The 25,041-nt window shown below is 47.7% G+C and overlaps 1 protein-coding gene across 1 annotated transcript in view; it reads left to right on the forward strand.

Moving 5' to 3' along the window:
* The window catches only part of LOC121274993 (Fc receptor-like protein 2), a 75,631-nt gene that overhangs the window by 42,828 nt on the left and 7,762 nt on the right, over window positions 1–25,041 (forward strand). The window contains exons 6-12 of the mRNA XM_041182388.1: window positions 10–285; window positions 4,998–5,285; window positions 10,467–10,769; window positions 12,791–12,892; window positions 15,147–15,177; window positions 19,706–19,797; window positions 24,957–25,013. Of these exons, the coding sequence (XP_041038322.1) occupies window positions 10–285; window positions 4,998–5,285; window positions 10,467–10,769; window positions 12,791–12,892; window positions 15,147–15,177; window positions 19,706–19,797; window positions 24,957–25,013 (1,149 nt within the window). The remainder of the gene's footprint in view (window positions 1–9; window positions 286–4,997; window positions 5,286–10,466; window positions 10,770–12,790; window positions 12,893–15,146; window positions 15,178–19,705; window positions 19,798–24,956; window positions 25,014–25,041) is intronic.

Here is a 25,041-nt window from a genome sequence, read left to right on the forward strand (position 1 = left end):
TTTCCACAGAGCTATTCTCCGAGCCTGTATTGACCATAGATCCTGCAGCTGCAATGTATGAGGGACAAAGCATGACACTCACCTGCTCAGTCAGAACAATCCAGCCCGGTGCTCTGCTCCGTTACACATTTTACAAGGATGAAGTTGTACTCCTCGAGTCTGATGACAGGTTTCGGCGCGTGGAAGCAGCTTCCTTGAGTGACTCAGGAAATTACCAGTGTGAAGCGAGTGACGTGAGATGCGGTGTGAAAAGGAGGAGCGGCGGTGTCCCCTTAACAGTGAGGCGTAAGTGAGAGACCAGCTCAATGTTGCTCTTTCCCATCGGAAACATCCAAAAGGAGTTGAGAGTTAAATATGTACATTAGCGGAATCCAGTCTCATGAAGGGCTTAACACAAGCGACAGGTCAACATTCTGAGCAGTTCCAATTAATATGTTCGAAACCTGCCCTCCTGAAATGATGCTTTTGATGAATTCACACTTATAAGAGGCGCAGGCTGAAGAGGGTATTCCCTCCAATCCTGCAACTGTCACGTAGGCCAATTGAAGAGGAGAAATAACACTTTCCGCTCACACAGCGATCACAGAGACTCAGGCTTCCTTTTAACTGGTTTTATTCCAAGCATATGCAAGGGAGCCACAATCATTCCTAAGAATGAAGACACAGCTCCCAGATTGATTACATTTCATTACTTGTGTACCTTTTCTCTTATCATAACATATTTTACGTATGTTCGAATACATCCAATCGGTAACCAACACACCGCTCCCATACTAACTCTATCCTATTGAGTACATAAACATATGATTTTACTAACCAATTATTCTAAAGGGTGTATACATAATTATATTATCCAATCAAAATCAAAACACGTGTGCAAAGACCTTGGTTCTCACAACTCAGGGCTGTTTGAGTTTCATCAAAGCCCCCTCTTGTCTTTGAATGTCCTCCCATACCTCTGCTAAACCATATGCCCTGTCCCTTTTGTGAAAGGGGAGCACACATAATCTATTTCACGTCCTCCTTGTGTCTCCAGCCCGACTCTGAAGGCTGTTCAGTGTTCATCGAGTAATCGTTAACTCTTAATATGTTTAGCAGCCTTGTCTGCCTGGAGGTTCCTCAGTAGATTCTTACTGTATTCTCTGTTCGCAGTTTTAAATTTCCCCTAACACAGATCTGAAGAATTGAACGCACCCCCCCAGTGGATCATAACATCTTCCAGCCGCAGTATAATATGGGTGGGCATTTAGCAACCCGCCTGTTAAGTGGGGTTACAGCCATTATACTCGTGGTGCAGTAATCCAGGTGTCTCACGGTCATACTCCGGGGACACAGGTCCAAATCCCTCCACCGATGCTGGTCCGATTCCAAATGACTTCATCCTAAAATAACAAATTCAGGATCAATTCGCAAACCCTCAATAGCACAGCTGGCCCGAGTGAAACTTCTCTTTGCCAGTTGACCTACAATAAAAGCAAAATACTGCAGATGCTGGAAATCTGAAACAAAAACAGGAAATGCTGTCAAACAAAAACTCAGCGGGTCTGACACCATCTGTGGAGGGAAAGACAGAGTTAACGGTTCGAGTCCGTATGACTCTTCTTCAGAGCTAGGGGATCATACAGACTTTGTTTTTTTTTCTCTCTCCGGAGAGGCTGACAGCCCTGCTGAGTTCCTCCAGCATTTCCTGTGTTTGTGTCGTTAAAAACCCCATCTGGTTCACCGACATCCTTTCAGGGAAGGAAATCCACCATTTACTTACCTGACATGGGCTACGTGTGACTCTAGACCTACAGCAATGTGTTGTTCCATTAAATGACTTCAAAACCCGGGCAATTAGGGATGGGCAATAAACACTGGCCTAGCCAGACGCACCCACATCCCAGGAACAAACTAAAAAGAAACAAAACGGATTCAATCTGGTTCATTATTGCCCTTTAGGGACATTAGGAAATCTTAACCGCAGTCTGGCCCTCATGTGGCTGTCGACCCACAGCAATGGGGTTCGCTCTGAGCTGTCTTCAAAATGAACTAGCCATGGACTTGCCAGCAATGCCCACGTTCCATGATACCATATATATATGTGTGTATATGTATATGTTTGTGTACATGTATATATTTATGTGTATATATATATATGTGTTTATGTGTATGTATATATGTATGTATATATATGTTTGTGTATATTTATATGTATATATATTTGTGTATATGTATATATATATGGTTATGTATATGTATATATATATTTATAGCAATGGACTTGCCAGCAATGCCCACGTTCCATGATACCATATATATATGTGTGTATATGTATATGTTTGTGTACATGTATATATTTATGTATGTATATATATATATGTGTGTTTATGTGTATGTATATATGTATGTATGTATATGTTTGTGTATATGTATATATGTATATGTATATATATTTGTGTATATGTATATATATGTTTATAGCAATGGACTTGCCAGCAATGCCCACGTTCCATGATACCATATATATGTGTGTCTATATGTTTATGTATATGAATATGTTTGTGTATATGTATGTATATGTATATATGTGTTTATGTATATGTATATACATGTATATGTATGTATGTATATATGTTTGTGTATTTATATATATATATATATATGTATATATGTTTGTGTATATGTATGTGTTTATGTATATGTATATATTTGTGTATGTATATATATCTTTTGAAAGGCTCCCCTTCCATGTTCACCCTCCACCACCCTAAAGGGTAAGGAGAATAGTGTCTAGAGAACACATGATCAACAGTATACATTTTACAGCATGGCCCACCTCAGGATAAACCAGGTCTACTGTTGCCTGTCGAGTACAGCAGATCCCGCTCAGGAGAAGTGGGGTGATTGATCCATCGCCGCTTGTCCCAGGAACCTCTGCCCCTTCAGGAGGTTTACAAAAAAAGAACTGAAGGGCAAATCTTAACTTGGAGGACAGAAGAAGAAAAGTGTGTTGGCAGACAGGAAAATAGGAACTGACCGGTCCGGTTCTGCGTCGCATTCAATCTCCTCCCACCCCCCCCGCCCATCGTGGGTACCCCAGACCGGCCAAGGGTAAATTTTACACTGCCCTCGGAATTCACTTTGGGCTGGGGGAAGCAAAGTGTCGGAGTTCACTGACACGGGAGTCTCCGTTCACTTCAACACTGCCCCCGAAATTATGTTTAAAGCCCGCGCGTTTCTGTTATCACAAACTTCCAAGTGCCGTCAGCAGAGCCAAATTTAAGTTAGTTTAAAGTCGATACCAGTCGTGGCAAACGCACTGTGCGAGCGGTTAACACTCGGTGCCCATCTCCATCAGTCTGGAGGCTGCGAGAGACATTTTAGCTGACACCTCGCCAGTATTGCCCCATTTCACCCCAGGCCTTCCCGAAAACCCACACTGAAGGCTGAATCGGAAACTGGGCCCTGTGCCGGGCACAGATCAATCCTGTCTGTTTGGGTGAACAACTCCGGTCCACTTTCTATTTCTGTTCGTTCACAGGATGCGGAGGTCGCTGGCCGGCCCCAGCATTTATTGCTCATCCCTAGTTGCCCCTTGGGAAGGCGGTGGGTGAGCTGCCTTCTTGAACCGATGCAGCCCCTGTGGTGTAGGTACACCCACCGTGCTGTTAGAGAGGGTGTTCCAGGATTTTGTCCCTGTGGTGTAGGTACATCCACAGCGCTGTTAGGGAGGGAGTTCCAGGATTTTGTCCCTGTGGTGTAGGTACACCCACAGTGCTGTTAGGGAGGGCGGTCCAGGATTTTGTCCGGGTGGTAGTAGGCACACCCACAGTGCTGTTAGGGAGGGAGTTCCAGGATTTTGTCCCTGTGGTGTAGGTACACCCACAGTGCTGTTAGGGAGGGAGTTCCAGGATTTTGTCCCTGTGGTGTAGGTGCACCCACAGTGCTGTTAGGGAGGGCGGTCCAGGATTTTGTCCGGGTGGTAGTAGGCACACCCACAGTGCTGTTAGGGAGGGAGTTCCAGGATTTTGTCCCTGTGGTGTAGGTACACCCACAGTGCTGTTAGGGAGGGAGTTCCAGGATTTTGTCCCTGTGGTGTAGGTGAACCCACAGTGCTGTTCGGGAGGGTGTTCCGGGATTTTCTCCATGTAATGTAGGTACACCCACAGTGCTGTTAGGGTGGGAGTTCCAGGATTTTGACTGTGTGGTGTAGGTACACCCACAGTGCTGTTAGGGAAGGATTTCCAGGATTTTGTCCCTGTGGTGTAGGTACACCCACAGTGCTTTTGGGGAGGGAGTTCCAGGATTTTGTCCCTGTGGTGTAGGTACACCCACAGTGCTGTAAGTGAGGGAGTTCCAGTATTTTGTCCATGTGCTGTAGGTACACCCACAGTGCTGTTAGGGTGGGAGTTCCAGGATTTTGTCCGTGTGGTGTAGGTACACCCACAGTGCTGTTAGGGAAGGATTTCCAGGATTTTGTCCCTGTGGTGTAGGTACACCCACAGCGCTTTTGGGGAGGGAGTTCCAGGATTTTGTCCCTGTGGTGTAGGTACACCCACAGTGCTGTTAGGGAGGGAGTTCCAGTATTTTGTCCGGGTGGTAGTAGGCACACCCACAGTGCTGTTAGGGAGGGAATTCCAGGATTTTGATCCAGTGTGAACAGATGTTGGAGGTTGGGATAACCAAGGGGATCTTGATGCCGTTTACCTACGTGCCATGTTTGGATGTATTGCACAAGGTGTTCAAACTCCCTCATCTTGGCAAGCAGAAATCAGGACACATTAAGGTAGGCACATGCAGAACGTTTTGGGGATCATACATATCTTCCAAGCACTTCCCTCAATTAATTCTAAACGCTTTCTAATTAGTAGAGCGAGGCGAACTCCATTTTTTGCCGTGGTGCTGTAAATGGCCACTTCTTTTGAAACTGTATTTCGAGAGTCCTAGTTAAGATTGAACGCAGCACTGCAGAAATGCAATGCATCAGCATATCTGACATGTGGCTCCGCTTACAGGTGTCCCAGTGTCAAAACCAGAGCTAGTCATCAACCCTGCTCAAGAGTTAACAGAAGGAGACCTGGTGTCGTTCACCTGCTCCGTGTCCAGCGGCTCTACCCCTCTTGCCTACGTTTTCTACAAAGCCTCCAGCGAGGAAGTCTACCGAATGACCTCCACCCTGACCTCCGTTACATACAAAATCGGCCAAGTCAACAGAAGCGACGCAGGGAATTACAGTTGCGGGGTTGCAAATGAACCGACCGGCCCTCATCTGCACAGTGAAGCCATTGAGGTTGCCGTGGTGGGTGAGTTACTCCAATCGCGACCCTGAGAGAATGGGAGCAAGCGACTCAAAGGCAGATCGGGGAGGGAATTAGTGCTCTAACAGCTGCCTTGCTCCAAGTGAGATGCTTGGACTTTGACATTAATTCCCCATTCAACGAGGGATGTAATTTGGCCGATTCGAGTATCAGTGTGAAGAGCGGCAACAGATATTTGTAGGTCCACTGAAATCGATCTATCGGTTTAACTGACACACATAGGGGAGGCAGACGGACAGGTTAATGTTTCAAAGGTTAACTCTTGTAGGTAATGATAATGGGTTTTAAGTTTTACAACACCATTTATCTAAAGTCCTTGAATATATGTTTCAGCTCAGTTAGTCAATGATATCCTCAGTTGGATTATGATTATTATTAACCGTATTAACATTAATATTATCATTGTTATTCTTATTATTAACATTATTGCTATTTAATAGTATTACCATTGTTCTTATTACTGTTATTATTATCATTATTATTGCTATTAGTAGTAGTAGTATTAATATTAGCATTAACAACAGGAAGGCAGATTATTATCTGAATGGCTATAAATTGAGAGAGGGGAATGTGCAACGAGACCTGGGTGTCCTTGTACACCAGTCGTTGAAGGTAAGCATGTAGGTGCAGCAGGCGGTAAAGAAGGCAAATGGTATGTTGGCCTTCATAGTGAGAACATTCGAGCACAGGAACAGGGATGTCTTGCTGCAATTGTACAGGGCCTTGGTGAGACCACACCTGGAATATTGTGTGCAGTTTTGATCTCCTTATCTGAGGAAGGATGTTCTTGCTATAGAGGGAGCGCAGCGAAGGTTTACCCGACTGATTCCTTATCTGAGGAAGGATGTACTTGCTATAGAGGGAGAGCAGCGAAGGTTTACCAGACTGATTCCTTATCTGAGGAAGGATGAACTTGCTATAGAGGGAGTACAGCGAAGGTTTACCAGACTGATTCCTTATCAGAGGAAGGATGTACTTGCTATAGAGGGAGTACAGCGAAGGTTTACCAGACTGATTCCTTATCAGAGGAAGGATGTACTTGCTATAGAGGGAGTGTAGCGAAGGTTTACCAGACTGATTCCTGGGATGGTGGGACTGACATATGACGAGAGATTAGGATTATATTCGCTGGAGCTCAGAAGAATGAGAGGGGGATCTCATAGAAACCTATAAAATTCTAACAGGACTGGACAGGGTAGATGCAGGAAGGATGTTCCTGATGGTGGGGGGAGTCCAGAACCAGGGGTCACAGTCTGAGGATATGGGGTAGACCATTTAGGACTGAGATGAGGAGAAATGTCTTCACCCAGAGAGTGGTGAGCCTGTGGAATTCACTACCACAGAAAGTAGTTGAGACCAAAACATTGTATGTTTTCAAGAAGGAGTTATATATAGTCCTTGGGTGAAAGTGATCAAAGAGAAAGCGGGAGCAGACTATTGAGTTGGATGATCAGCCATGATCAGAATGAATGGGAGAGCAGGCTCGAAGGGCTGAATGGCCTCCTCCTGCTCCTAGTTTCTATGTTTCCATCATTTTTATTATTATTTTAATTATTAATAACAATGTTTATAATATTATTATTAATAGTAGTAGTGGTGGTGGTAATATTATTGATAGTAGTAGCAGTATTATTAATATTATTAGTATTATTATTATTATTTCTTCACGGGGTGTGAGGTTGACTGTTTGGCCGTCAGTAGAAGCAAGCTGACACTCAGGTTTCGGTCCTGATTTAGGGTGCACTCTGTTTCCAGGATGAGGAATTTTAGTGACCAGATAAGTCTGGAGAAGTTGAGGTTCCCCTTCAATCAAAGGAGATTGAGGAGAGATATGACAGAGGTGGACACTGCTATAAAAAGATTTAGATAAGGTGAACGATAAAAGGCTGTTCCTATGAAATGATGGTACAATGGCTAGTGGGGATTCTGATCTTCGATTCTGGGCAAGAGATGAAGGAGGGAAGTGAGGAGTTTTTAAAAATTATTATTCGGCAAGTAATAATGACCTGGGACTCTCTGCCTACGTGAATGCTGGAACCAGAGGCGTTCAATTAATGGAAAAAGGAATTTTGGATGAGCACTTGAAGGGAATAAAATTGCAGTGCCTCGAGGATAGAGCAGGAGGAAATGTGTTCACAGCTTCCAACTTGGTGAAGCACAAACCAAGAGACATAACTTTTCATCATTGAGGGACCTCATTGACTTGATCAGCCCTTCAGCTCTCCTCTCACCCAACCCAGTGCCCCAGCTATCCCCTATTTATACTCCTTTAGTAAAGCCAAAAATCAATAAATTAAGCAAAAGAAATTCAATAAACGAGAGGTGGGACAGCTCCTGGAGGGGCACTGTAACTACTACAGAAACCTTAAAGGAAGATTAACTCTTTAAACAAAAGTATCATTCCCAGAAGGTGATGATGCTGCCCTCTCCTATTTATCAACTCTTTTGCAAAACGAATTCAATAAATCAAACTAAAATCATTAAATGAGAGTGAGAATCCCCTGTTGGGGCACTGTAAGTAAGGCAAAAAACCTGGAAGAAAACTTAACTAATTAATCCAGCCCCCTATTTAGACGCGTTCAAAGGCCATTAATACCTATCACCCATTCCTCTCACCCTTAAAAATAGAATTGGCATTAACAGACGTTAACACTGGTATCACTGAGTCATTGACAAAATGGGTATGATTGGATTGCTCCAAAGAGAGCTGGCATGGACTTGATGGGCCAAATGGTTTTCTTCTGTGCCATAATGACTCTTTGATCAGGTGAGACCGAAGAGAAAACACAGTTCTTTTTTTTCTCAAAATGCCCTCCCATTATAAGGCCCATACAATTTTGTCTACCATACCATTCATCACAGAGGGAAACCCATCATGTTGCATGGTCGGAGGCAAATTCAACACCTTCCTTTCAAAGAACAAAGAACAAAGAAAAGTACAGCATAGCCTGCGCCGATCATATTGACCGTCAACTAAAACATTTTGCACTTCCAGGGTCCGTATCCCTCTATTCCCATCCTATTCATGTATTTGTCAAGCTGCCTCTTAAACACCACTATCGTACCTGCTTCCACCACCTCCTCTGGCAGCGAATTCCAGACACTCACTACCCTCTGTGTAAAAAACTTGCCCCGCACATCTCCTCTATAGTTTTCTCCTCTCACCTTAAATCTATGTCCCCTCGTCATTGACTCTCCCACCCTGGGAAAAAGCTTCTGACTATCTACTCTGTCCATGCTACTCATAATTTTGTAAACTTCCATCAAGTCGCCCCTCAATCTCCGTCGCTCTAGTGAGAACAATCCGAGTTTCTCCAACTTCTCCTCACAGTTAATAACCTCCAGACCAGGCAGCATCCTGGTAAACTTCCTCTGCACCCTCTCCAATGCCTCCATATCCTTCTGGTAACGTGGCGACCAGAATTGCACACAATATTCCAAGTGTGGCCTAACCAAGGTTCTATACAGCTGCAGCATGACTTCCCAGCTTTTATACTCAATACCCCTGCCAATGAAGGCAAGCATGCCATATGCCTCCTTGATTACCTTATCCACCTGCGTTGTCACTTTCAGTGATCTGTGGACGTGTACACCCAGATCCCTCTGCCTGTCAATGCACTTAAGGGTTCTGCCATTTACTGTATAATTCCTGCCTGTATTAGACCTTCCAAAATGCATTACCTCCCATTTGTCCGGATTAGACTCCATCTGCCATTTCTCCGCCCCTGGATTCTTGCCGTATTCCGGTTCCATGTGAAAATCAGCATTAGTTGTACTGGTGACTGACCACCTCCCCTCTCCCCTTCTCCCCACTCCTTCCCGTCCCCTCCCTCCCCAACCACAATGGCTGACATTAAGGATGTTGACAGAGGAATTCCAGATATGGCGGTTTCACTCCATGAAGGAACGTGTAAAGAATTGAAAGCATAATGGTTCAGCTGCAGGAAGATTGCAACATCTCATTATCCACCAGACGTATACCAGGCTTGATACACTGTTCAAGGCTTAGATTTTTGGAGACTTACCTGTACAAGCCATTGGTGAGACCACACCTTGAGTACCGTGCACAGGTTAGGTCGCCATACTTGAGGAAGGATGTAGCTGCATTGGAGGCGGGTCAGAGGAGGTTCACTAGATTGATTCCAGAGATGCAGGGCTTGTCTTATGAGGAGAGATTGAGCAGTTTAGGCCTCTACTCGCTAGAGTTTAGAAGGCTGAGAGGAGATCTAATTGAGGTATATAAGATGCTAAACGGGAATTGACAAAGTAGAGGTGGAGTGGATGTTTCTCCTTATGGGGCATTCTAGAACGAGAGGCCATAGTTTTAGGCTAAGGGGTGGTAGATTTCAATCAGAGATGAGGAGGAATTACTTTTGTCAAAGGGTCGTGAATCTGTGGAATTCTCTACCTCAGTGTGCAGTGGATGTCAGGATGTTGAATAAATTTAAGGAGGAGGTAGAGAGATTTTTAATTACTAACAGGTAGAAAGGTTATGGGGGAGAGGGCAGGAAATTGGAGTCTAGGCCGAAATGAGAGTAGCTATGGTCGTAATGAATGGCGGGGCAGGCTCGAGGGGCTGAATGGCCCACTCCTGCTTCTAGTTCTTATCTTCTTATGTACTGAATCATTACAGAAAGGACTATTATCCCATCCTAAATTACTGAGGGTGGCCAACGAGGGGGGTCCTCCGACCCTACTGTCTACCCCTCTTCCTTGGCTATATTCACGGCTGGGTGCCCCTTGGAGAGGGAGCATGCGGTGTCTGCTGGCACTGCCGAGTCTTCCACGGGCACCACGGGGGTTGGGGGGGGTGGTTGCTGGGGTGCTTTATTGAGCCTCTTGCTCACATTTTGGTTTCCTATTTGTAAGTTGCCTTTAAAAGCTTTGCCTTCGTTTTTTTGCAGTTTCCCTTACTTGGGGGCTGCTGTTTACTTCATCTCCGCTTTTGTTAATTTGGTCTATTTGGTGGTCTCAAAGGAGCTACAGCGTCATGGCAAATTGTGGAATACACGGGTTCGCTCTCGTATTTAAAGGCGGTGTTAATTGTTTGCAGCGGTCTAATGCGTTTAGCGGAAGTAGAATGTGTCATGCGAAACGAGCAGCAAGCCTTAGCTCTCACCGTGAGCGAACCCCCCAATCGTTTAGACCCACGTGTTTTCTTTCCAGTGCCCGTGTCTGGTGCTTATGTCACTTGCGACACCAACCAGAACCGGATACCAGCCGGGGGACAGCTTGCCCTCCAGTGCCTGGTGAGGGAAGGCACTGCGCCTCGTTTCGATTGGTACCTGAACAGTCGCAAGCTGGGAAACGCCAGCGCATCCCATCACTGGCACACGAACGGGAGCGAGCTGGCTATCCCTTCATTCCAGGGGCGCCACCAAGGATGGTACCAGTGCATTGCGACCAACAGAGGGAGCAACGGAAGGACCTTTTCCTCCATCAGCGATTCCATCGATTTGGTGCTACTAGGTAACGAGATTCAAGATATCGGCTGTGCTTTAGCGGAGGCTGTGGATTACTGGTATGGTCTCTGAGCTAGCATTCTAACCATCCAGCGTAACGTTCAGCAGTCCCAGTTTCACGTTCCACCATGGCCGATGTTGAAACACTAATTCTTTTCAAAAACAACTGTGGGATTTAAAGTCCGATGGTGACCACGAATCCATTGCCGATGTTCGCAAAAGCCCATCTGGTTCACTCAGGCCCTTGGAATTTATTTTTCCTTGCCTGGCCTGGTCTGCATGAGCTTCCAGGCCCACAGCAATGTAGTTGCCCTGACTAAGGACAGTTAGGGGTGGGCAATAGGTGCTGGCCTAGCCAACGATGCCCACATCCCATCAACAGCAAAAAAAAAAAAGAATCATGAGTTAATTTTCCCTTGGCAAAGAGTGATACATACTTCACTGACAGGTCGCACCTTCGATACCAGGTTTTAATTAACAGTTTTATGGGTAAGGCTTCGAACTTTATCAGGCAAAGTGTTTCTGAAATAATGCAGGGTATGCCCAGTGGTGCTTGGGTGGCCCAAAGCTATGAGAGAAATGAGGTGGGGAGTTGGATTGGATGGTTACTATTATGGGCCTGGTGAAGGTGTTGGGGCAGGTTGTCACAGAGGCAGGGTTGAGGATAACAGGGTTCTTAACAGGGTGGAAGTAAAACACGTTCACACCCGGTGCGGAGGGTTGGGAGGGGCCGGGTACGAGGAGGACCTCCTGGTGAACCTGCTCCTGGGCTTGGCCATTTTGGTCGGCGATTGAGGGTGTCGTCCCATTCGACTGTCTGCCCCTCTTCCGCGGCTACGTTCATGGCCGGGTGTCCCTGGAGAGGGAGCAGGCGGTGTCTGCTGGCACTGTCGAGCCCTCCCATGCCAGGTGGGCACCGTGGGGACTGGTGTGCTTTATTGACGCCCCTTAATCACATTTTGGTTTGACGTTTGTAAGTTCTGTTCAAATGTTGTCTTTGGGTTTTAGCGGTTGCTCTAATTTAGGGGCTGTGCTTATTTTGTCCTTCATTTTGTTATTTTTGTTTATTTGGTTGACCCCAAAAAGAGTTAAAACACATTCACAAACGTTGTGATGGATGTGGGTGTTATCTGCGCAGGAAGAAAAGGCTTGTCATTATCCGAGGTGGAACAGAGATTTCCATGAAACGATGCTTCATCGCTAAGACATAAGAATATCGGAATTGGGAGCAGGCGTGGGTTATCGATTTATTCTGCCGCCCAACATGATCATAGCTGACCTGATTTTGCCCTTAACCCAGCCTTGCTCCCGGCCCCCCATAACCCTGGGCTCCCTCCTAGATCACGCATCCATCTACCTCGCCCTCCAATAGAGTCGATGCCCCACAGTTCCCCATTTCCCCACCTCATCTTCGTCCTATATGGGAGGGCCCTTATTTTCGAACAGGGTTCCCCCTACTGTAGGGAGGGAAATCTGCCCTCCTTACCTGGTCTGGCCTGCATGTGACTCCAGACCCACACAGCAATGTGGTTGACTCTTAAATGCCCTCTAAACAAGGGCAATTAGGGATGGGCAATAAACATTGGCTTAGCCAGTGATGCCCACATCCCATGAACAAATTTAAAGAAAAATCCCATATGATGGGAAGCATCCCTTCAGGATTTACCTTGCAGACAACCCACCCGAAACGCAGGAACCCATATGTTCCAACGCGATCATCTCTCAGTCTTCCCAAGAGTATACGCTCAACCTGGTCAAAAAAGGACCTCACAAGACGATCTCTTCACCCCAGGAACCAGCCTCATCAATGCCCTCCGAACAGGTTCCAATGCAAGTATGCCCCTCATTAAAACCTAAACTGTGCAGAGCATCCTAGGGGTGATCTTGTCCATGGGTTCTGCAATTGTAGCCGGGCATCCTTACTGTAGGGGGATTGAAGCGAACAGGGGCGCAGGAGTTGTGTGTATTGTGGGTTCTATAAAGACTGGAAATGTATATTATTCATGGAGTCTATTTATTTGAACCCAGTGCAGAGCCACACATCTACCATCACAGCATCGGTGCTCCCAATCATCCTGGTGGTTGGTCTCATTTCACTGCTTCTCTTCCGAGGATGGAACAAGAGACGCGGTGAGTTATACTCTCTCTGTGGGCAGGTGAGTGGCTGCATAGTCTCCTGACTGGATTCAGCCCCCTGCACATTCCGTCGCACCATTCGGTGCAGACTTGATGATCCGAAGGGCCTCTTCTGCATTGTGTGATTCTGTGAATGCGTTAGGATTTGAGAAGGGGATGTGTTATGTGAGGTGGAATTTTGGGGGATGAATTACTCGCCGATAGGTAACGGTTCTGAAGTGAGCTTGTAGGGCTGACGATTTCTTCCCTCCTGCTCCTACACTGGAAAAGTCTCCACTAGGGAGAAGCACAAGATTTAGCTGTCACACAGTTGTAGAAGGCAGAATCAGATAGCGGATTTGCAAAGGCTCGGAATATGTCTGTGTCTCTATTTTTATGGAGAACAACAGTGGTGAGTCTAACAGCAATGATGATTATGAATGCCTGAATTAAACATATACAGAAACCTTGCATGTACAATGAAATGTGAAAATCTGCACACTGCTTTCCAAAATTCCCGACTCCCGATTCCAGATGTATACATGCCGATTTAATTATTGTCATTTGCAAATCAAAATCACGAGTTTTTTTCCTTCTGTGTCATCTCTCTCTTTCTCCTTTCTCTCTTTCTCCTTTATCTCTTTCTCCTCTCTCTCTCCTCTTCTTTATCTCTCTCTCTCTTTCTCTCTGCCTGCCTCTCTGTCCTCTCTCTCTCTCTCTCCCCCCCATCTGCTCTTCTCTCTATATCTCCTCTTCTTCATCTGCTCTCTTTCTCTGTCTGTCTCGCTCTCCCTCTCTCTCTCTCTCTCTCTCTCTCCATCTTCTCTCCCTTTCTCTCTCCTTTCTACTCTCTATATCACCTCTTCCTCTGCTCTCTTTCACTGTCTGTCACGCTCTCTCTCCCCCTCTCTCTCCCCTCTCTTTTTCTCCCCTCTCTCTTCCCCCACTCTTTCTCTCCCCCTCTCTGTCTCCTTTCTCTCCCCCTCTCTGTCTCCCCCTCTCTTTCCCCGCTCTCTCTCTTTCTCTCCCCCTCTCTTTCTCTCCCCCTCTCTTTCTCTCCCCCCTCTCTTTCTTCCCCCCTCTCTCTCCCCCTCTCTCTCTCCTTCTCTCTCTCCCCTCTCTCTCTGTTTCTCTCCCCCTCTCTTTCTCTCCCCCTCTCTTTCTTTCCCCTCTCTCTCCCCCTCTCTCTCTCTTTCTCTCCCCCCTCTCTCTTTCTCTTTCCCTCTCTCTCTCCTTCTCTCTCTCCCCCTCTCTCTCTTTCTCTCTCCCCATCTCTCTCTCTTTCTCTATCCCTCTCTCTCTCCTTCTCTCTCTCCCCCTCTCTCTCTTTCTCTCTCTCCGTCTCTCTCCATTTCTCTCTCTCTCCCTTTCTCTCTCTTTCTCTCTCTCCCTCTATCTCTCTTTCTCTCCCTCTCTCTTCCACTCTCTCCCTCTCACTCACTCTCTCGCCTCCTCTCTCTCTTTCTCTCTCTCCCTCTCTTTCTCTCTCTCCCTCTCAATCTCTCTCTCCCTCCCTCTCTCTCTCCCTCTCTCTCTCCTCTCTCTCTTTCCCTCTCTCCGTCTCTCTTTCTTTCTCTCTCTCCCTCTCTCTCTCTCTCTCCCTCCCTCTCTCTCTCCCTCTCTCTCTCCTTTCTCTCTCTCTTTCTCTGTGTCTCTTTCTCTCTCTCACTCTCTCTCTCTCTCTCCCTCCCTCTCTCTCTCCCTCTCTCTCTCCTTTCTCTCTCTCTTTCTCTGTGTCTCTTTCTCTCTCTCCCTCTCTCTTCGCCTTCTTCCTCTTTACTACCCCTGCTCTCTTGATGCCATTTGCCCTTCCCTCTCTTTATCCCGAGTCCTCTACCTGACCTGCCATTCAAATTAACTGCCCCGGACGACAATTTCTGGATCAGGTTAAGGTTTCTTACTATTGAGACTTCAACCACATCGAGTCAAGAGAGACACAGTTGCTCGCCCTATTCACACAGCCCTGAGATGCTCTGTAGAGGACTCATGTACCTTTCAACAGCCGGCTGACAGGGAACTTCACCCCAAAAACCCATGGAAAGTCTCGACGCCTATTCAACTTTAACAAACGGTCAACCTCAACTCATTCGCTGCTGACTGCCACATTGGAGGCTGTGTTGTTGAGTGGCTGTAAATGCTGATAATTAAGGTAACTAAAAAAAAAAGCATTGTTTGCAGATCACCTGATGAAACTAAAGACATCTGCAGGCAGTTACCACACAATGTTGGCTGCAAAATTTGCTCATGTTATGTCTCCTATATTCTCCAGGGAATCCGTCTAATGCTCCACAGCTCCAGGGGTAAGTCAGTCAAGTGCTTACATTCATAACCATTAACTGTATTAGCGGCCAATAACTATATTGACGTTTTATTAGTTGCTATGTATGTTGAAGGGGTGATTGTCATTTTGGGCATGACAGCCAATCCCCCAGTGTTGCTTTTGCCTCCAGACTCTGCTTTGGTTGTAATGTCACTGGGCTGGGAGATCCAGAGACAATGTTGTGGGTATAGGTTCAAACCCCACCATGGCAGCTCATGCGATGTGAACCCACTTAAGTAAATAAAAGTCTGGGATCGAGAGCTCGTCTCAGTAACGCACACATCATCGATGGTAGTAAAAACCCAGCTGGTTAACTATTGAATGCAGCCGAGCTAACATCTGATTCCAGAGGCACACGCGTGGTGGACTATTAACTGCCCCCTGAAATGCCAGTACAAGGGCGGCCACCAACTTCTACATCCCATTAAGCCTCAAAGAATCACAGTCATTCTCCCCTTGTTCCCCGAAGCCATTAAACGTTTGCCCCCAATCGCTTCTCAAAAACTTAGCGTTACAGGATATTAATTTTAAGAGTTGACTTCCTCCTCTCCTCTAATTTATCAACCCATTCATCGGTTAAGGGGATGGTATTGGAAACCGCTTTCAGAATCAAGAATAGCTTTGAACTGGGATGGCCTGGGACAATCAAGTGTCATCAGCATGTACTTACCCAGGCACAATTGCATTCGACTAGTCAAAATCTTAGCGCTCCCCCCCTAACAGCTGTTATGACTGATTCAGTTGGTAAAGCTGAGTTATTTAAAAACCCCAGAGGGAAGCTTTAAACAACAGTCATGACCTATAATTTTTAAGCGTTTCGTTGGAGATGCGACTTTAAATTCAGGAATCAGACCACCAGTTGTCGAGGTTTTATGTTAATCTAATTGAAACAATTTTTTTAATTACGCAGGTTAAAATATATATACACCTGGCTACACATTGCTACTAAGAAAAATTTTAACACATTCCCAAACTAATCTCCATTAATGCAACATAGACATAACGACACACCAGGTAAAGCATTTTCATCTTACCAATTCAAAATCAGGTTCTTCTCACTTTAGTTCTTGTGGAGACAGTTGGAGGCTTGCAGCTGCTTTTTGGTCTCAGATTTCCACTGCTCTGCACACCTGAAACCTGCTAAAGCCATACCTACCAGCCCCATTGATTGATAATTCTCACTGTGTCAGTAACCTCTGAACTATACCTCTCTAACAATAAAACCCATTTCATAGTAGCAATTTTATTGGTAGTATAAACCTATGACTTTGTATCTGCTAGATAGGCATCAGTTTACACCTCATTTCTTGAACACTCTTCAAAAAATGCCATTGCACTCTACCTCTCTCTTTACATTTCAAAACTGGTACACATCAAAGTACCCAGGCTGGCTGGTTTTAATTCAGTTAGGGCACACGCACAGACTAAACATCTATTTTGAAAGAAAAATGTTTTCCAATATATTATAAACATTAATAGCTTCATGGTACAGCACTGGGTGCACCTACACCACATGGACTGGAGCGGTTCAAGGAGGCAACTCACCTCCACCTTCTCAAGGGGTAACTAGGGATGGGCAATAAATGCAACTTTTGGAAGTCTTTCAGTGAAGTCCCAGATAAGAAGGTGGTTGTGAAAGTGGAAGCCCATGGGAGTAAGGGGAAGGTGAACCTAGTGAATGGGAATTGAGTCAGAGACAGAAGCAGTGAGCGGTCGTAGATAGATAATTTTCAGATTTGGAGGTGCCTGGCAGTGTTTGTCTCAAGGGTCAGTTTCCAGTCCTTTCGATGGAGTACAGAGCTGAGTAGTGTAAAGTGACTCATCTTGAAAGACCCCAAACAGAAACCGATTACTGTCAGGGACATGCTTTGGCAAATGTCGATGAAAATTGCAGTGGCAGAGTGGTAATGTCGCTAGGATCTTCATACAATGTCTTGCCTCTGCATCATGGCATTAAATCCCACAATGGAGTCGTTTACAATGAATCAGTGGATCGGGAATGTAAAGTTCTTTTTTCCATATTTAAATATGGGGTGTGACCAGTATTTATTGCCCATCCCTAATTGCCCCTTGAGAAGGTGGTGGTGAGCTGCCTTCTTGAACCCCTGCCGTCCATGTGGTGCTGTTAGGGAGGGAGTTCCAGGATTTTGTCCCGTGTGGTGTAGGTACACCCACAGTGCTGTAAGGGAAGGAGTTCCAGGATTTTGTCCCGTGCGGTGTAGGTACCCCCACAGCGCTGTTAGGGATGGAGTTCCAGGATTTTGTCCCTGTGGTGTAGGTACACCCACAGTGCTGTTAGGGAGGGAGTTCCAGGATTTTGTCCGTGTGGTGTAGGTACACCCACAGTGCTGTTAGGAGGGAGTTCCAGGATTTTGTCCCTGTGGTGTAGGTACACCCACAGTGCTGTTAGGGAGGGAGTTCCAGGATTTTGTCCGTGTGGTGTAAGTACACCCACAGTGCTGTTAGGGAGGGAGTTCCAGGATTTTGTCCCTGTGGTGTAGGTACACCCACAGTGCTGTTAGAGAGGGAGTTCCAGGATTTTGTCCCTGTGATGTAGTGACACCCACAGTGCTGTTAGGGAGGGAGTTCCAGGATTTGGTCCTCATGGTGCAGGTACACCCACAGTGCTGTTAGGGAGGGAGTTCCAGGATTTTGTCCCTGTGGTGTAGGTACACCCACAGTGCTGTTAGGGAGGGAGTTCCAGGATTTTGTCCGTGTGGTGTAGGTACACCCACAGTGCTGTTAGGGAGGGAGTTCCAGGATTTTGTCCCTGTGGTTTAGGTGCACCCACAGTGCTGTTAGGGAGGGAGTTCCAGGATTTTGTCCGTGTGGTGTAGGTACACCCACAGTGCTGTTAGGGAGGGAGTTCCAGGATTTTGTCCCTGTGGTGTAGTTAGACCCACAGTGCTTTAGGAGGTGAGTTCCAGGATTTTGTCCCTGTGGTGTAGGTACACCCACAGTGCTGTTAGGGAGGGAGTTCCAGGATTTTGTCCCTGTGGTGTAGGTACACCCACAGCGCTGTTAGGGAGGGAGTTCCAGGATTTTGTCCTCATGGTGCAGGTACACCCACAGTGCTGTTAGGGAGTGAGTTCCAGGATTTTGTCCCTGTGGTGTAGGTACACCCACAGTGCTGTTAGGGAGGGAGTTCCAGGATTTTGTCCCTGTGGTGTAGGTACACCCACAGTGCTGTTAGGGAGGGAGTTCCAAGATTTTGTCCCTGTGGTGTAGGTACACCCACAGTGCTGTTAGGGAGGGAGTTCCAGGATTTTGTCCGTGTGTTGTAGGTACACCCACAGTGCTGTTAGGGAGGGATTTCCAGGATTTTGTCCCTGTGGTGTAGGTACACCCACAGTGCTGTTAGGGAGGGAGTTCCAAGATTTTGTCCCTGTGGTGTAGGTACACCCACAGTGCTGTTAGGGAGGGATTTCCAGGATTTTGTCCCTGTGGTGTAGGTACACCCACAGTGCTGTTAGGGAGGGAGTTCCGGATTTTGACCCAGAGACAGTGAAGGAACGGCCGATATATTTCCAAGTCCGGACGGTGACTTGGAGGGGAACTTCCAGGTGGTGGTGTTCCCATGTGTCTGCTGCCCTTTTCCTTCTAGATGGTAGTGGTCGTGGGTTTGGAAGGTGCTGCCTAAGGAGCCTTGGTGAGTTCCTGCAGTGCATCTTGTAGATGGTACACACACTGCTGCTACTGTGCGTCGGTGGTGGAGCGACTGAATGTTTGAGGATGGGGTGCCGATCAAGCGGGGCCGCTTTGTCCTGGATGGTGTCGAGCTTCTTGAGTGCTGTGGGAGCTGCACTCATCCAGGCTAGTGGGGAGTATCCCATCACACTCCTGACTTGTGCCTCGTAGATTGGGGACAGGTTTTGAGGGAGTCAGGAAGTGAGTGACTCTCCGCAGGATTCCCAGCCTCTGACCTGCTCTTGTAGCCACAGTGTTTATATGGCTGGTCCCAGTTCAGTTTCTGGTCAACGTTAACCCCTAGGATGTTAATGTAGGGGACACATCTATTATGTGTATGTGTGTGTGTGTGTGTGTGTATAAAAACACACACATACATTTATAGTAAAAACAAAAAAACTGCGGATGCTGGAAATCCAAAACAAAAACAGAATTACCTGGAAAAACTCAGCAGGTCTGGCAGCATCGGCGGAGAAGAAAAGAGTTGACGTTTCGAGTCCTCATGACCCTTCGACAGAACTTGCAAGTTCTGTCGAAGGGTCATGAGGACTCGAAACGTCAACTCTTTTCTTCTCCGCCGATGCTGCCAGACCTGCTGAGTTTTTCCAGGTAATTCTGTTTTTGTTTTACATTTATAGTATATCTATAAGTGCAACGAGAAATTACAGTTTTGCCATGAATAACCATGATCCTGTACCAGGCGTTAATATTATTTCAAGTCTGCCTGACTCCTATGCCCTCCCTCGGGTGGCATTTTGTTACAAGTGGTATTGGCATCGTTCATGCACTGACATGGGAGGACTTTTTATTTTGTGCAATAGCAAAGCACCTGGGATTAGACCACGACCTTCAAGCGAAGAACCTGCCTCAAGCTTTTCCGAAAACGCACTTGTGGGACGGTGTTATAGACAAGGTAAAGGCAAACTGATGCAAGCGATAGCTCGTGTCCCGTTGATCACAGTAACATAGTCATAGGCAGTTCCGCAGGTGATCCGCAAAAGTTTCAGGTTAAACAGCCGATCCCGACTGGGTGTTCCGTTGGGATCACAGAGTGTCGTGGGGAGGAGAGGGCAGGGGAGGAGCGGAGGGGTTAGAGGAGGTGGGTAGGGCAGAGGGGGCAAGGGAAGGGGGAGGGTGTAGGGCGGAGAGGGGAGGGGAGAAGGGAAGGGGGTAAGGGAACAGGGGAGATGGTAGGGGTGGTGGGAGGAGGGGGTAGGCCGGAGTTGGGGGGTGGGTGGGGGGCGGGGGGTAGGGGAGTGGAAGATGGGGGGAGGGGGAAAGCGGAGGGGGGAGGGAGGTGCTGGAAAGAGGTAGGGGAGGGGAAGATGGGGGAGGGGTTAAATGGGAGGGGGAGGGAGGAGCTGGAAAGGGGTAGGGGAGGGGATGATGGGGGAGGGGGTAAATGGGAGGGGGAGGGAGGAGCTGGAAAGGGGTAGGGGAGGGGAAGGTGGGGGAGGGGGTAAATGGGAGGGGGAGGGAAGAGCTGGAAAGGGGTAGGGGAGGGGAAGGTGGGTGAGGGGGTAAATGGGAGGGGGAGGGAAGAGCTGGAAAGGGGTAGGGGAGGGGATGATGGGGGAGGGGGTAAATGGGAGGGGGAGGGAGGAGCTGGAAAGGGGTAGGGGAGGGGAAGGTGGGTGAGGGGGTAAATGGGAGGGGGAGGGAAGAGCTGGAAAGGGGTAGGGGAGGGGATGATGGGGGAGGGGGTAAATGGGAGGGGGAGGGAGGAGCTGGAAAGGGGTAGGGGAGGGGAAGGTGGGGGAGGGGGTAAATGGGAGGGGGAGGGAAGAGCTGGAAAGGGGTAGAGGAGGGGATGATGGGGGAGGGGGTAAATGGGAGGGGGAGGGAGGAGCTGGAAAGGGGTAGGGGAGGGGAAGGTGGGTGAGGGGGTAAATGGGAGGGGGAGGGAGGAGCTGGAAAGGGGTAGGGGAGGGGAAGATGGGGGGAGGGGGAAAGCAGAGGGGGGAGGGAGTAGCTGGAAAGCGTTAGGGGAGGGGAAGATGGGGGAGGGGGTAAATGGGAGGGGGAGGGAGGAGCTGGAAAGGGGTAGGGGGAGGGGAAGATGGGGGAGGGGGGAGAAGGGGGAGGGGTAGGGAGAAGAGGGCAGGGGAGGGGAGTAGGGTAGGGTAGGAGGGGGAAATGGAGAGGGTAGGGGAGGGAGTGGAATGGAGGGGGGGCAGGGTGTTGGGCAGAGAGGGCAGGGGAGGGGAGTAGGGTAGGGGATAAGGGATGGGGGTAGGCCGGAGGGGGGGAAGGGGCGGTGGGGGGGTGGGTGGTGCGTTAGGGGAAGAGGGGGTGTAGGCTGGAAAGGCGTAGGGAAGAAGAAGATGGGGGCAAAGGGTGGAGGAGGGGTGAGACGTAGGGGAGGAGAGGGTAGGGGAGTTGGTGGGGTAGAGGGGAAAGGGGGAGCGGGTAAGGGGGAAGGGAGAGTGGGGGAGGGGAGGAGAATGTTGGGGGAGGGGGGGTTCGGAGAGGAGGAGCCATTGGGGAAAGGGTAGGGGAGAGGGAGGAGGGTGTAGGGGGGGTTAAGGGGAGGGGAGGGGATAGGGAGGTGGGAGAGGGAGGGGAGGGAAGGGAGAGGGGGAGGTGGGGGGGGAGATAATATCTCCTGGGCACCCTTGGGAGAAGGTTTTCAAACATCTCTGCTGGTGGGTGAGTGACCCTGAGTGCATGTTCAGGGCCAGCACTCCCGAGTTTGACACAACTGCCCCCTGACGCCTCATGGATGCACTGCAATTTTCAACCTAACCGAGGGTGTGGGGGGTGGAGAGCCAGACACCCACATAACCCTCAATAAACTGCTCTTTGGTGAGCTTGTGTGTGTGTGTGTGTGTGTGTATTATTATTATTAGTTATTCCCTTCTTTTCACAACTGCTGAAGAGAATATTTAACACTGCACAGAAATGGGAACCCCCAAATATTTCTGGTATAGACAATGACTGGTGGTTACGCTCTGGGGTAGCAGATGGTTTCCACGGGTTGTTGTCTCTCCATGTCAGGTAGCGGAGCCATTAAATTGGCGTCAAATCTCCCAAAGCGTCCTCAAAGCTAAAAGCCGGAGGGGTGCGTCCCTATTGGTGGGGGCCTGTTTCCCAGTGAGTTTGAATCATGTCTCTCGGCTGGAAGCTTATCCTCGTTTGAAGTCACCAGAGGGGGTTTGGCTGCTGGTTCCTCGGGGAGAAAGGACAGGGGAAGTGTTTCGATCTCCCCAGAGCTGCAGCTGAGCGGCTGGAGCCCTAGTCCTCTCTTAGCAGCATCACTGGGTGTGGAGGGGGTTTGAGGTGGAGGAGGAGGAGGGGTGGGGGAGAATGAAAGGAAAGAGTTGTCGGTGTCAGGAAATCTTAGCGCAGCCGTTTGCAGCAACCTAAGGACAAGCCCAGTGTCAGAGGATAGTGGAACACGGGGGCAGCGGACAGGAGACGGCTAGAGAGAGAAAGATTTGGGTGCTGAACAGTCCGGGGGCTACACCTGAGATTGATGCGAAACACTGCCGATGCCAGAAATCAGAAACAAAAGCAGAAAATGCTGGGAAAACTCAGCACGTTTATGTACTCAATAGGATAGAGTTAGTATGGGACCGGTGTGTAGGTTACTGATTAGATATATTCAAATGTACTCAAATATATTAAGGTTAGAAAAAACTACAAAAGTAATGAAATGTAATCAACCTGGGAGTTGGGTCTTCATTCTCAGGAATGATTGTGGCTCCCTTGCGTATGCTTGAATATAACCAGTTAAAAGGCAGCCTGGGTCTCGTGTGGTTATTGTGGTCTGGCAACGCCTGTGGAGAAAGAAACAGAGTTAACATTTCAAGTCCATCTGAACCCTTCAGAGCTCTGAAAGGGACTCGAAACATTTAACTCTCTTTCTCTGTCCGCAGACGCTACCAGACCTGCTGAGCTTTTCCAGCATTTTCTGTTTCTGTTTCTGCCAGTGCACACCTTCTCCGGGAGACATTGTGTGATGTCGTTGCTGAATTTAAAAAGCTAAAGACAGAGAGAGGGGGAAAAGAAAGTTATCATTTTAGAACGTAAGAACTAGGAGTGGGCCATTCAGCCCCTTGAGCCTGCCCCGCCATTCAATACGACCATGGCTGATCTCATTTCGGCCTCAACTCCAATTTCCCACCCTCTCCCCATAATCTTTCAACCCATTACTGATTCAAAAATCTGTCTATCTCCTCCTTCAGTTTATTCAGTGTCCCGGCATCCACTGCACACTGAGGTAGTGAATTCTAGTTTCACGACCCTTTGAGAAAAGTAATTCCCCCTCATCTCTGATTTAAATCTTCCACCCCTTAGACCAAAACTATGGCCTCTCATTCTAGAATGCCCCACAAGGGGAAACATCTGCTCCACAGCCACTTTGTCTATCCCCTTTAGCATCTTATATACCTCAATTAGATCTCCCCTCATCCTTCTAAACTCTAGCGAGTATAGGCCTAAACTGCTCAATCTCTCCTCATAAAACTAGCCACATGTCTCGTGAATCAATCTAGTTAACCTCCTCTGAACCTCCTCCAGTGCAACTACATCCATCCTCAAGTAAGGGGACCAAACCAAGTTGCACAAGAGGAAGGCACTGTCGATCGACAAGGACTAGGTCAAGTACCCAGTGATTGACCCGTGTGGTTACAGCAATGCACCATGAATCTGATGGACCTTTGACCTCCGCTTGTCCTAACGCGCACAAGGTGGGGGCAAGTCCAGTGATTGTTGCGGTCAACAGGCAGGGTGAAGAGGGTTAGACTCTCCAACCTTGCAATGACCACACGAGACTCAGGCTTCCTTTTAACTGGTTTTATTCAAGCATACGCAAGGGAGCCACAATCATTCCTCAGAATGAAGACCCAGCTCCCAGGTTGATAACATTTCATTACTTTTGTGCTTTTTTTCTGATCATAATACATTTGAGTACATTTGAATACATCCAATCGGTAACCTACACACCGGTCCCATACTAACTCTATCCTGTTGAGTACATAAGCGTGTGATTCTGCTAACCAATTATTTTAAAGGGTGTATACAAAATTATATTATCCAATCAAAATTAAAACACGTGCACAAAACCTTTGTCCTCACATCTCAAGACCGTTTGTGTCTTTGTCTCTTTGTCTATTGTATGTCTTCCCATACCTAGGGTAAAACCACCTGCCCCTTCCCTATGTGATAGAGGAGTACACCTAATCTAATTTCTGTCCTATCTTGTGTCTCCAGTCTGACTCTCAAGGCTGTGCAATGTTCCCCTGGGAATCTTCAACTCTTAATATGTTTAGCAGCCATGTCTGCCTGAAGGTTTTCAGGGTCTTCCAGTAAATTCTTACAGTGTTCTCCTTCGCCATTTTTAACTCCCCCCCTAACAGAGGGCCACTGGGCGTTGAGGTCAGTTCCGGTTCATACGACGGCTTTGAAATAGCAACACAGAAGTGGTATTGGAGGGGGTTGGGATCCACCTGGACCAATCCGGGCGTCGTGTTCCCGACCCTGGGTTGAAAATCTAATGCCCTTTGTTTACACCTGCGCGCAGTGAGCCTGCTCGAGGGTAGGATTTACCCCAATCGCGTTGCCTTTAAACATCGCCTGGATGATGCCAGCCAAGGGCAATGCAGGTTGGCATAGTCTGACTCATGGCAGGGCGCATGATGGGTTTCCTGAAGTCTCCTGAGTTCTCCTGTTTGGCGTTCTTTTGCAAGAGGTGTCAAGCGGGGTCAGACCCCGACCAACAAATCTGCCAAACCTCCGGGAAATATCAAGCGCGAGGTTTGGGAGAAATGGAACCAGTTTAGCTGCTCACTGTAACTCGTGTTGACCTAAAACCAACTCAGAGCAGATATTCCCAGGCCTCACGTCACCTGATAAAGCAGGTCCGTGTCTACTCAAGACAGTGCGACCAGCTTCCATTCGTTTTGGGGATTAGTGGCTTTATTTGAAAACTGCTAAACATGGAAAGAAAGCATTCCTTCATAAGTTGGAGAGGATGGGTCTAGTACTTAAAGGAATCTTCCTGTAAAGTTGAGTAAAAACAGATTTCTAATTGTGTTATTTCTTCCTGTTCTGCTTTTGTTTTCTCTGAAGATTCAAATCCTGATCAAGTGATCTACTCTGCAGTAGAAGCCGTGAAAGACACAGAAGGTAAGTGTCCAGAGTATCTTTAGCTGAA

The sequence above is a fragment of the Carcharodon carcharias genome, assembly GCF_017639515.1.
Source record: "Carcharodon carcharias isolate sCarCar2 chromosome 39 unlocalized genomic scaffold, sCarCar2.pri SUPER_39_unloc_7, whole genome shotgun sequence".
NCBI lineage: Eukaryota > Metazoa > Chordata > Chondrichthyes > Lamniformes > Lamnidae > Carcharodon > Carcharodon carcharias.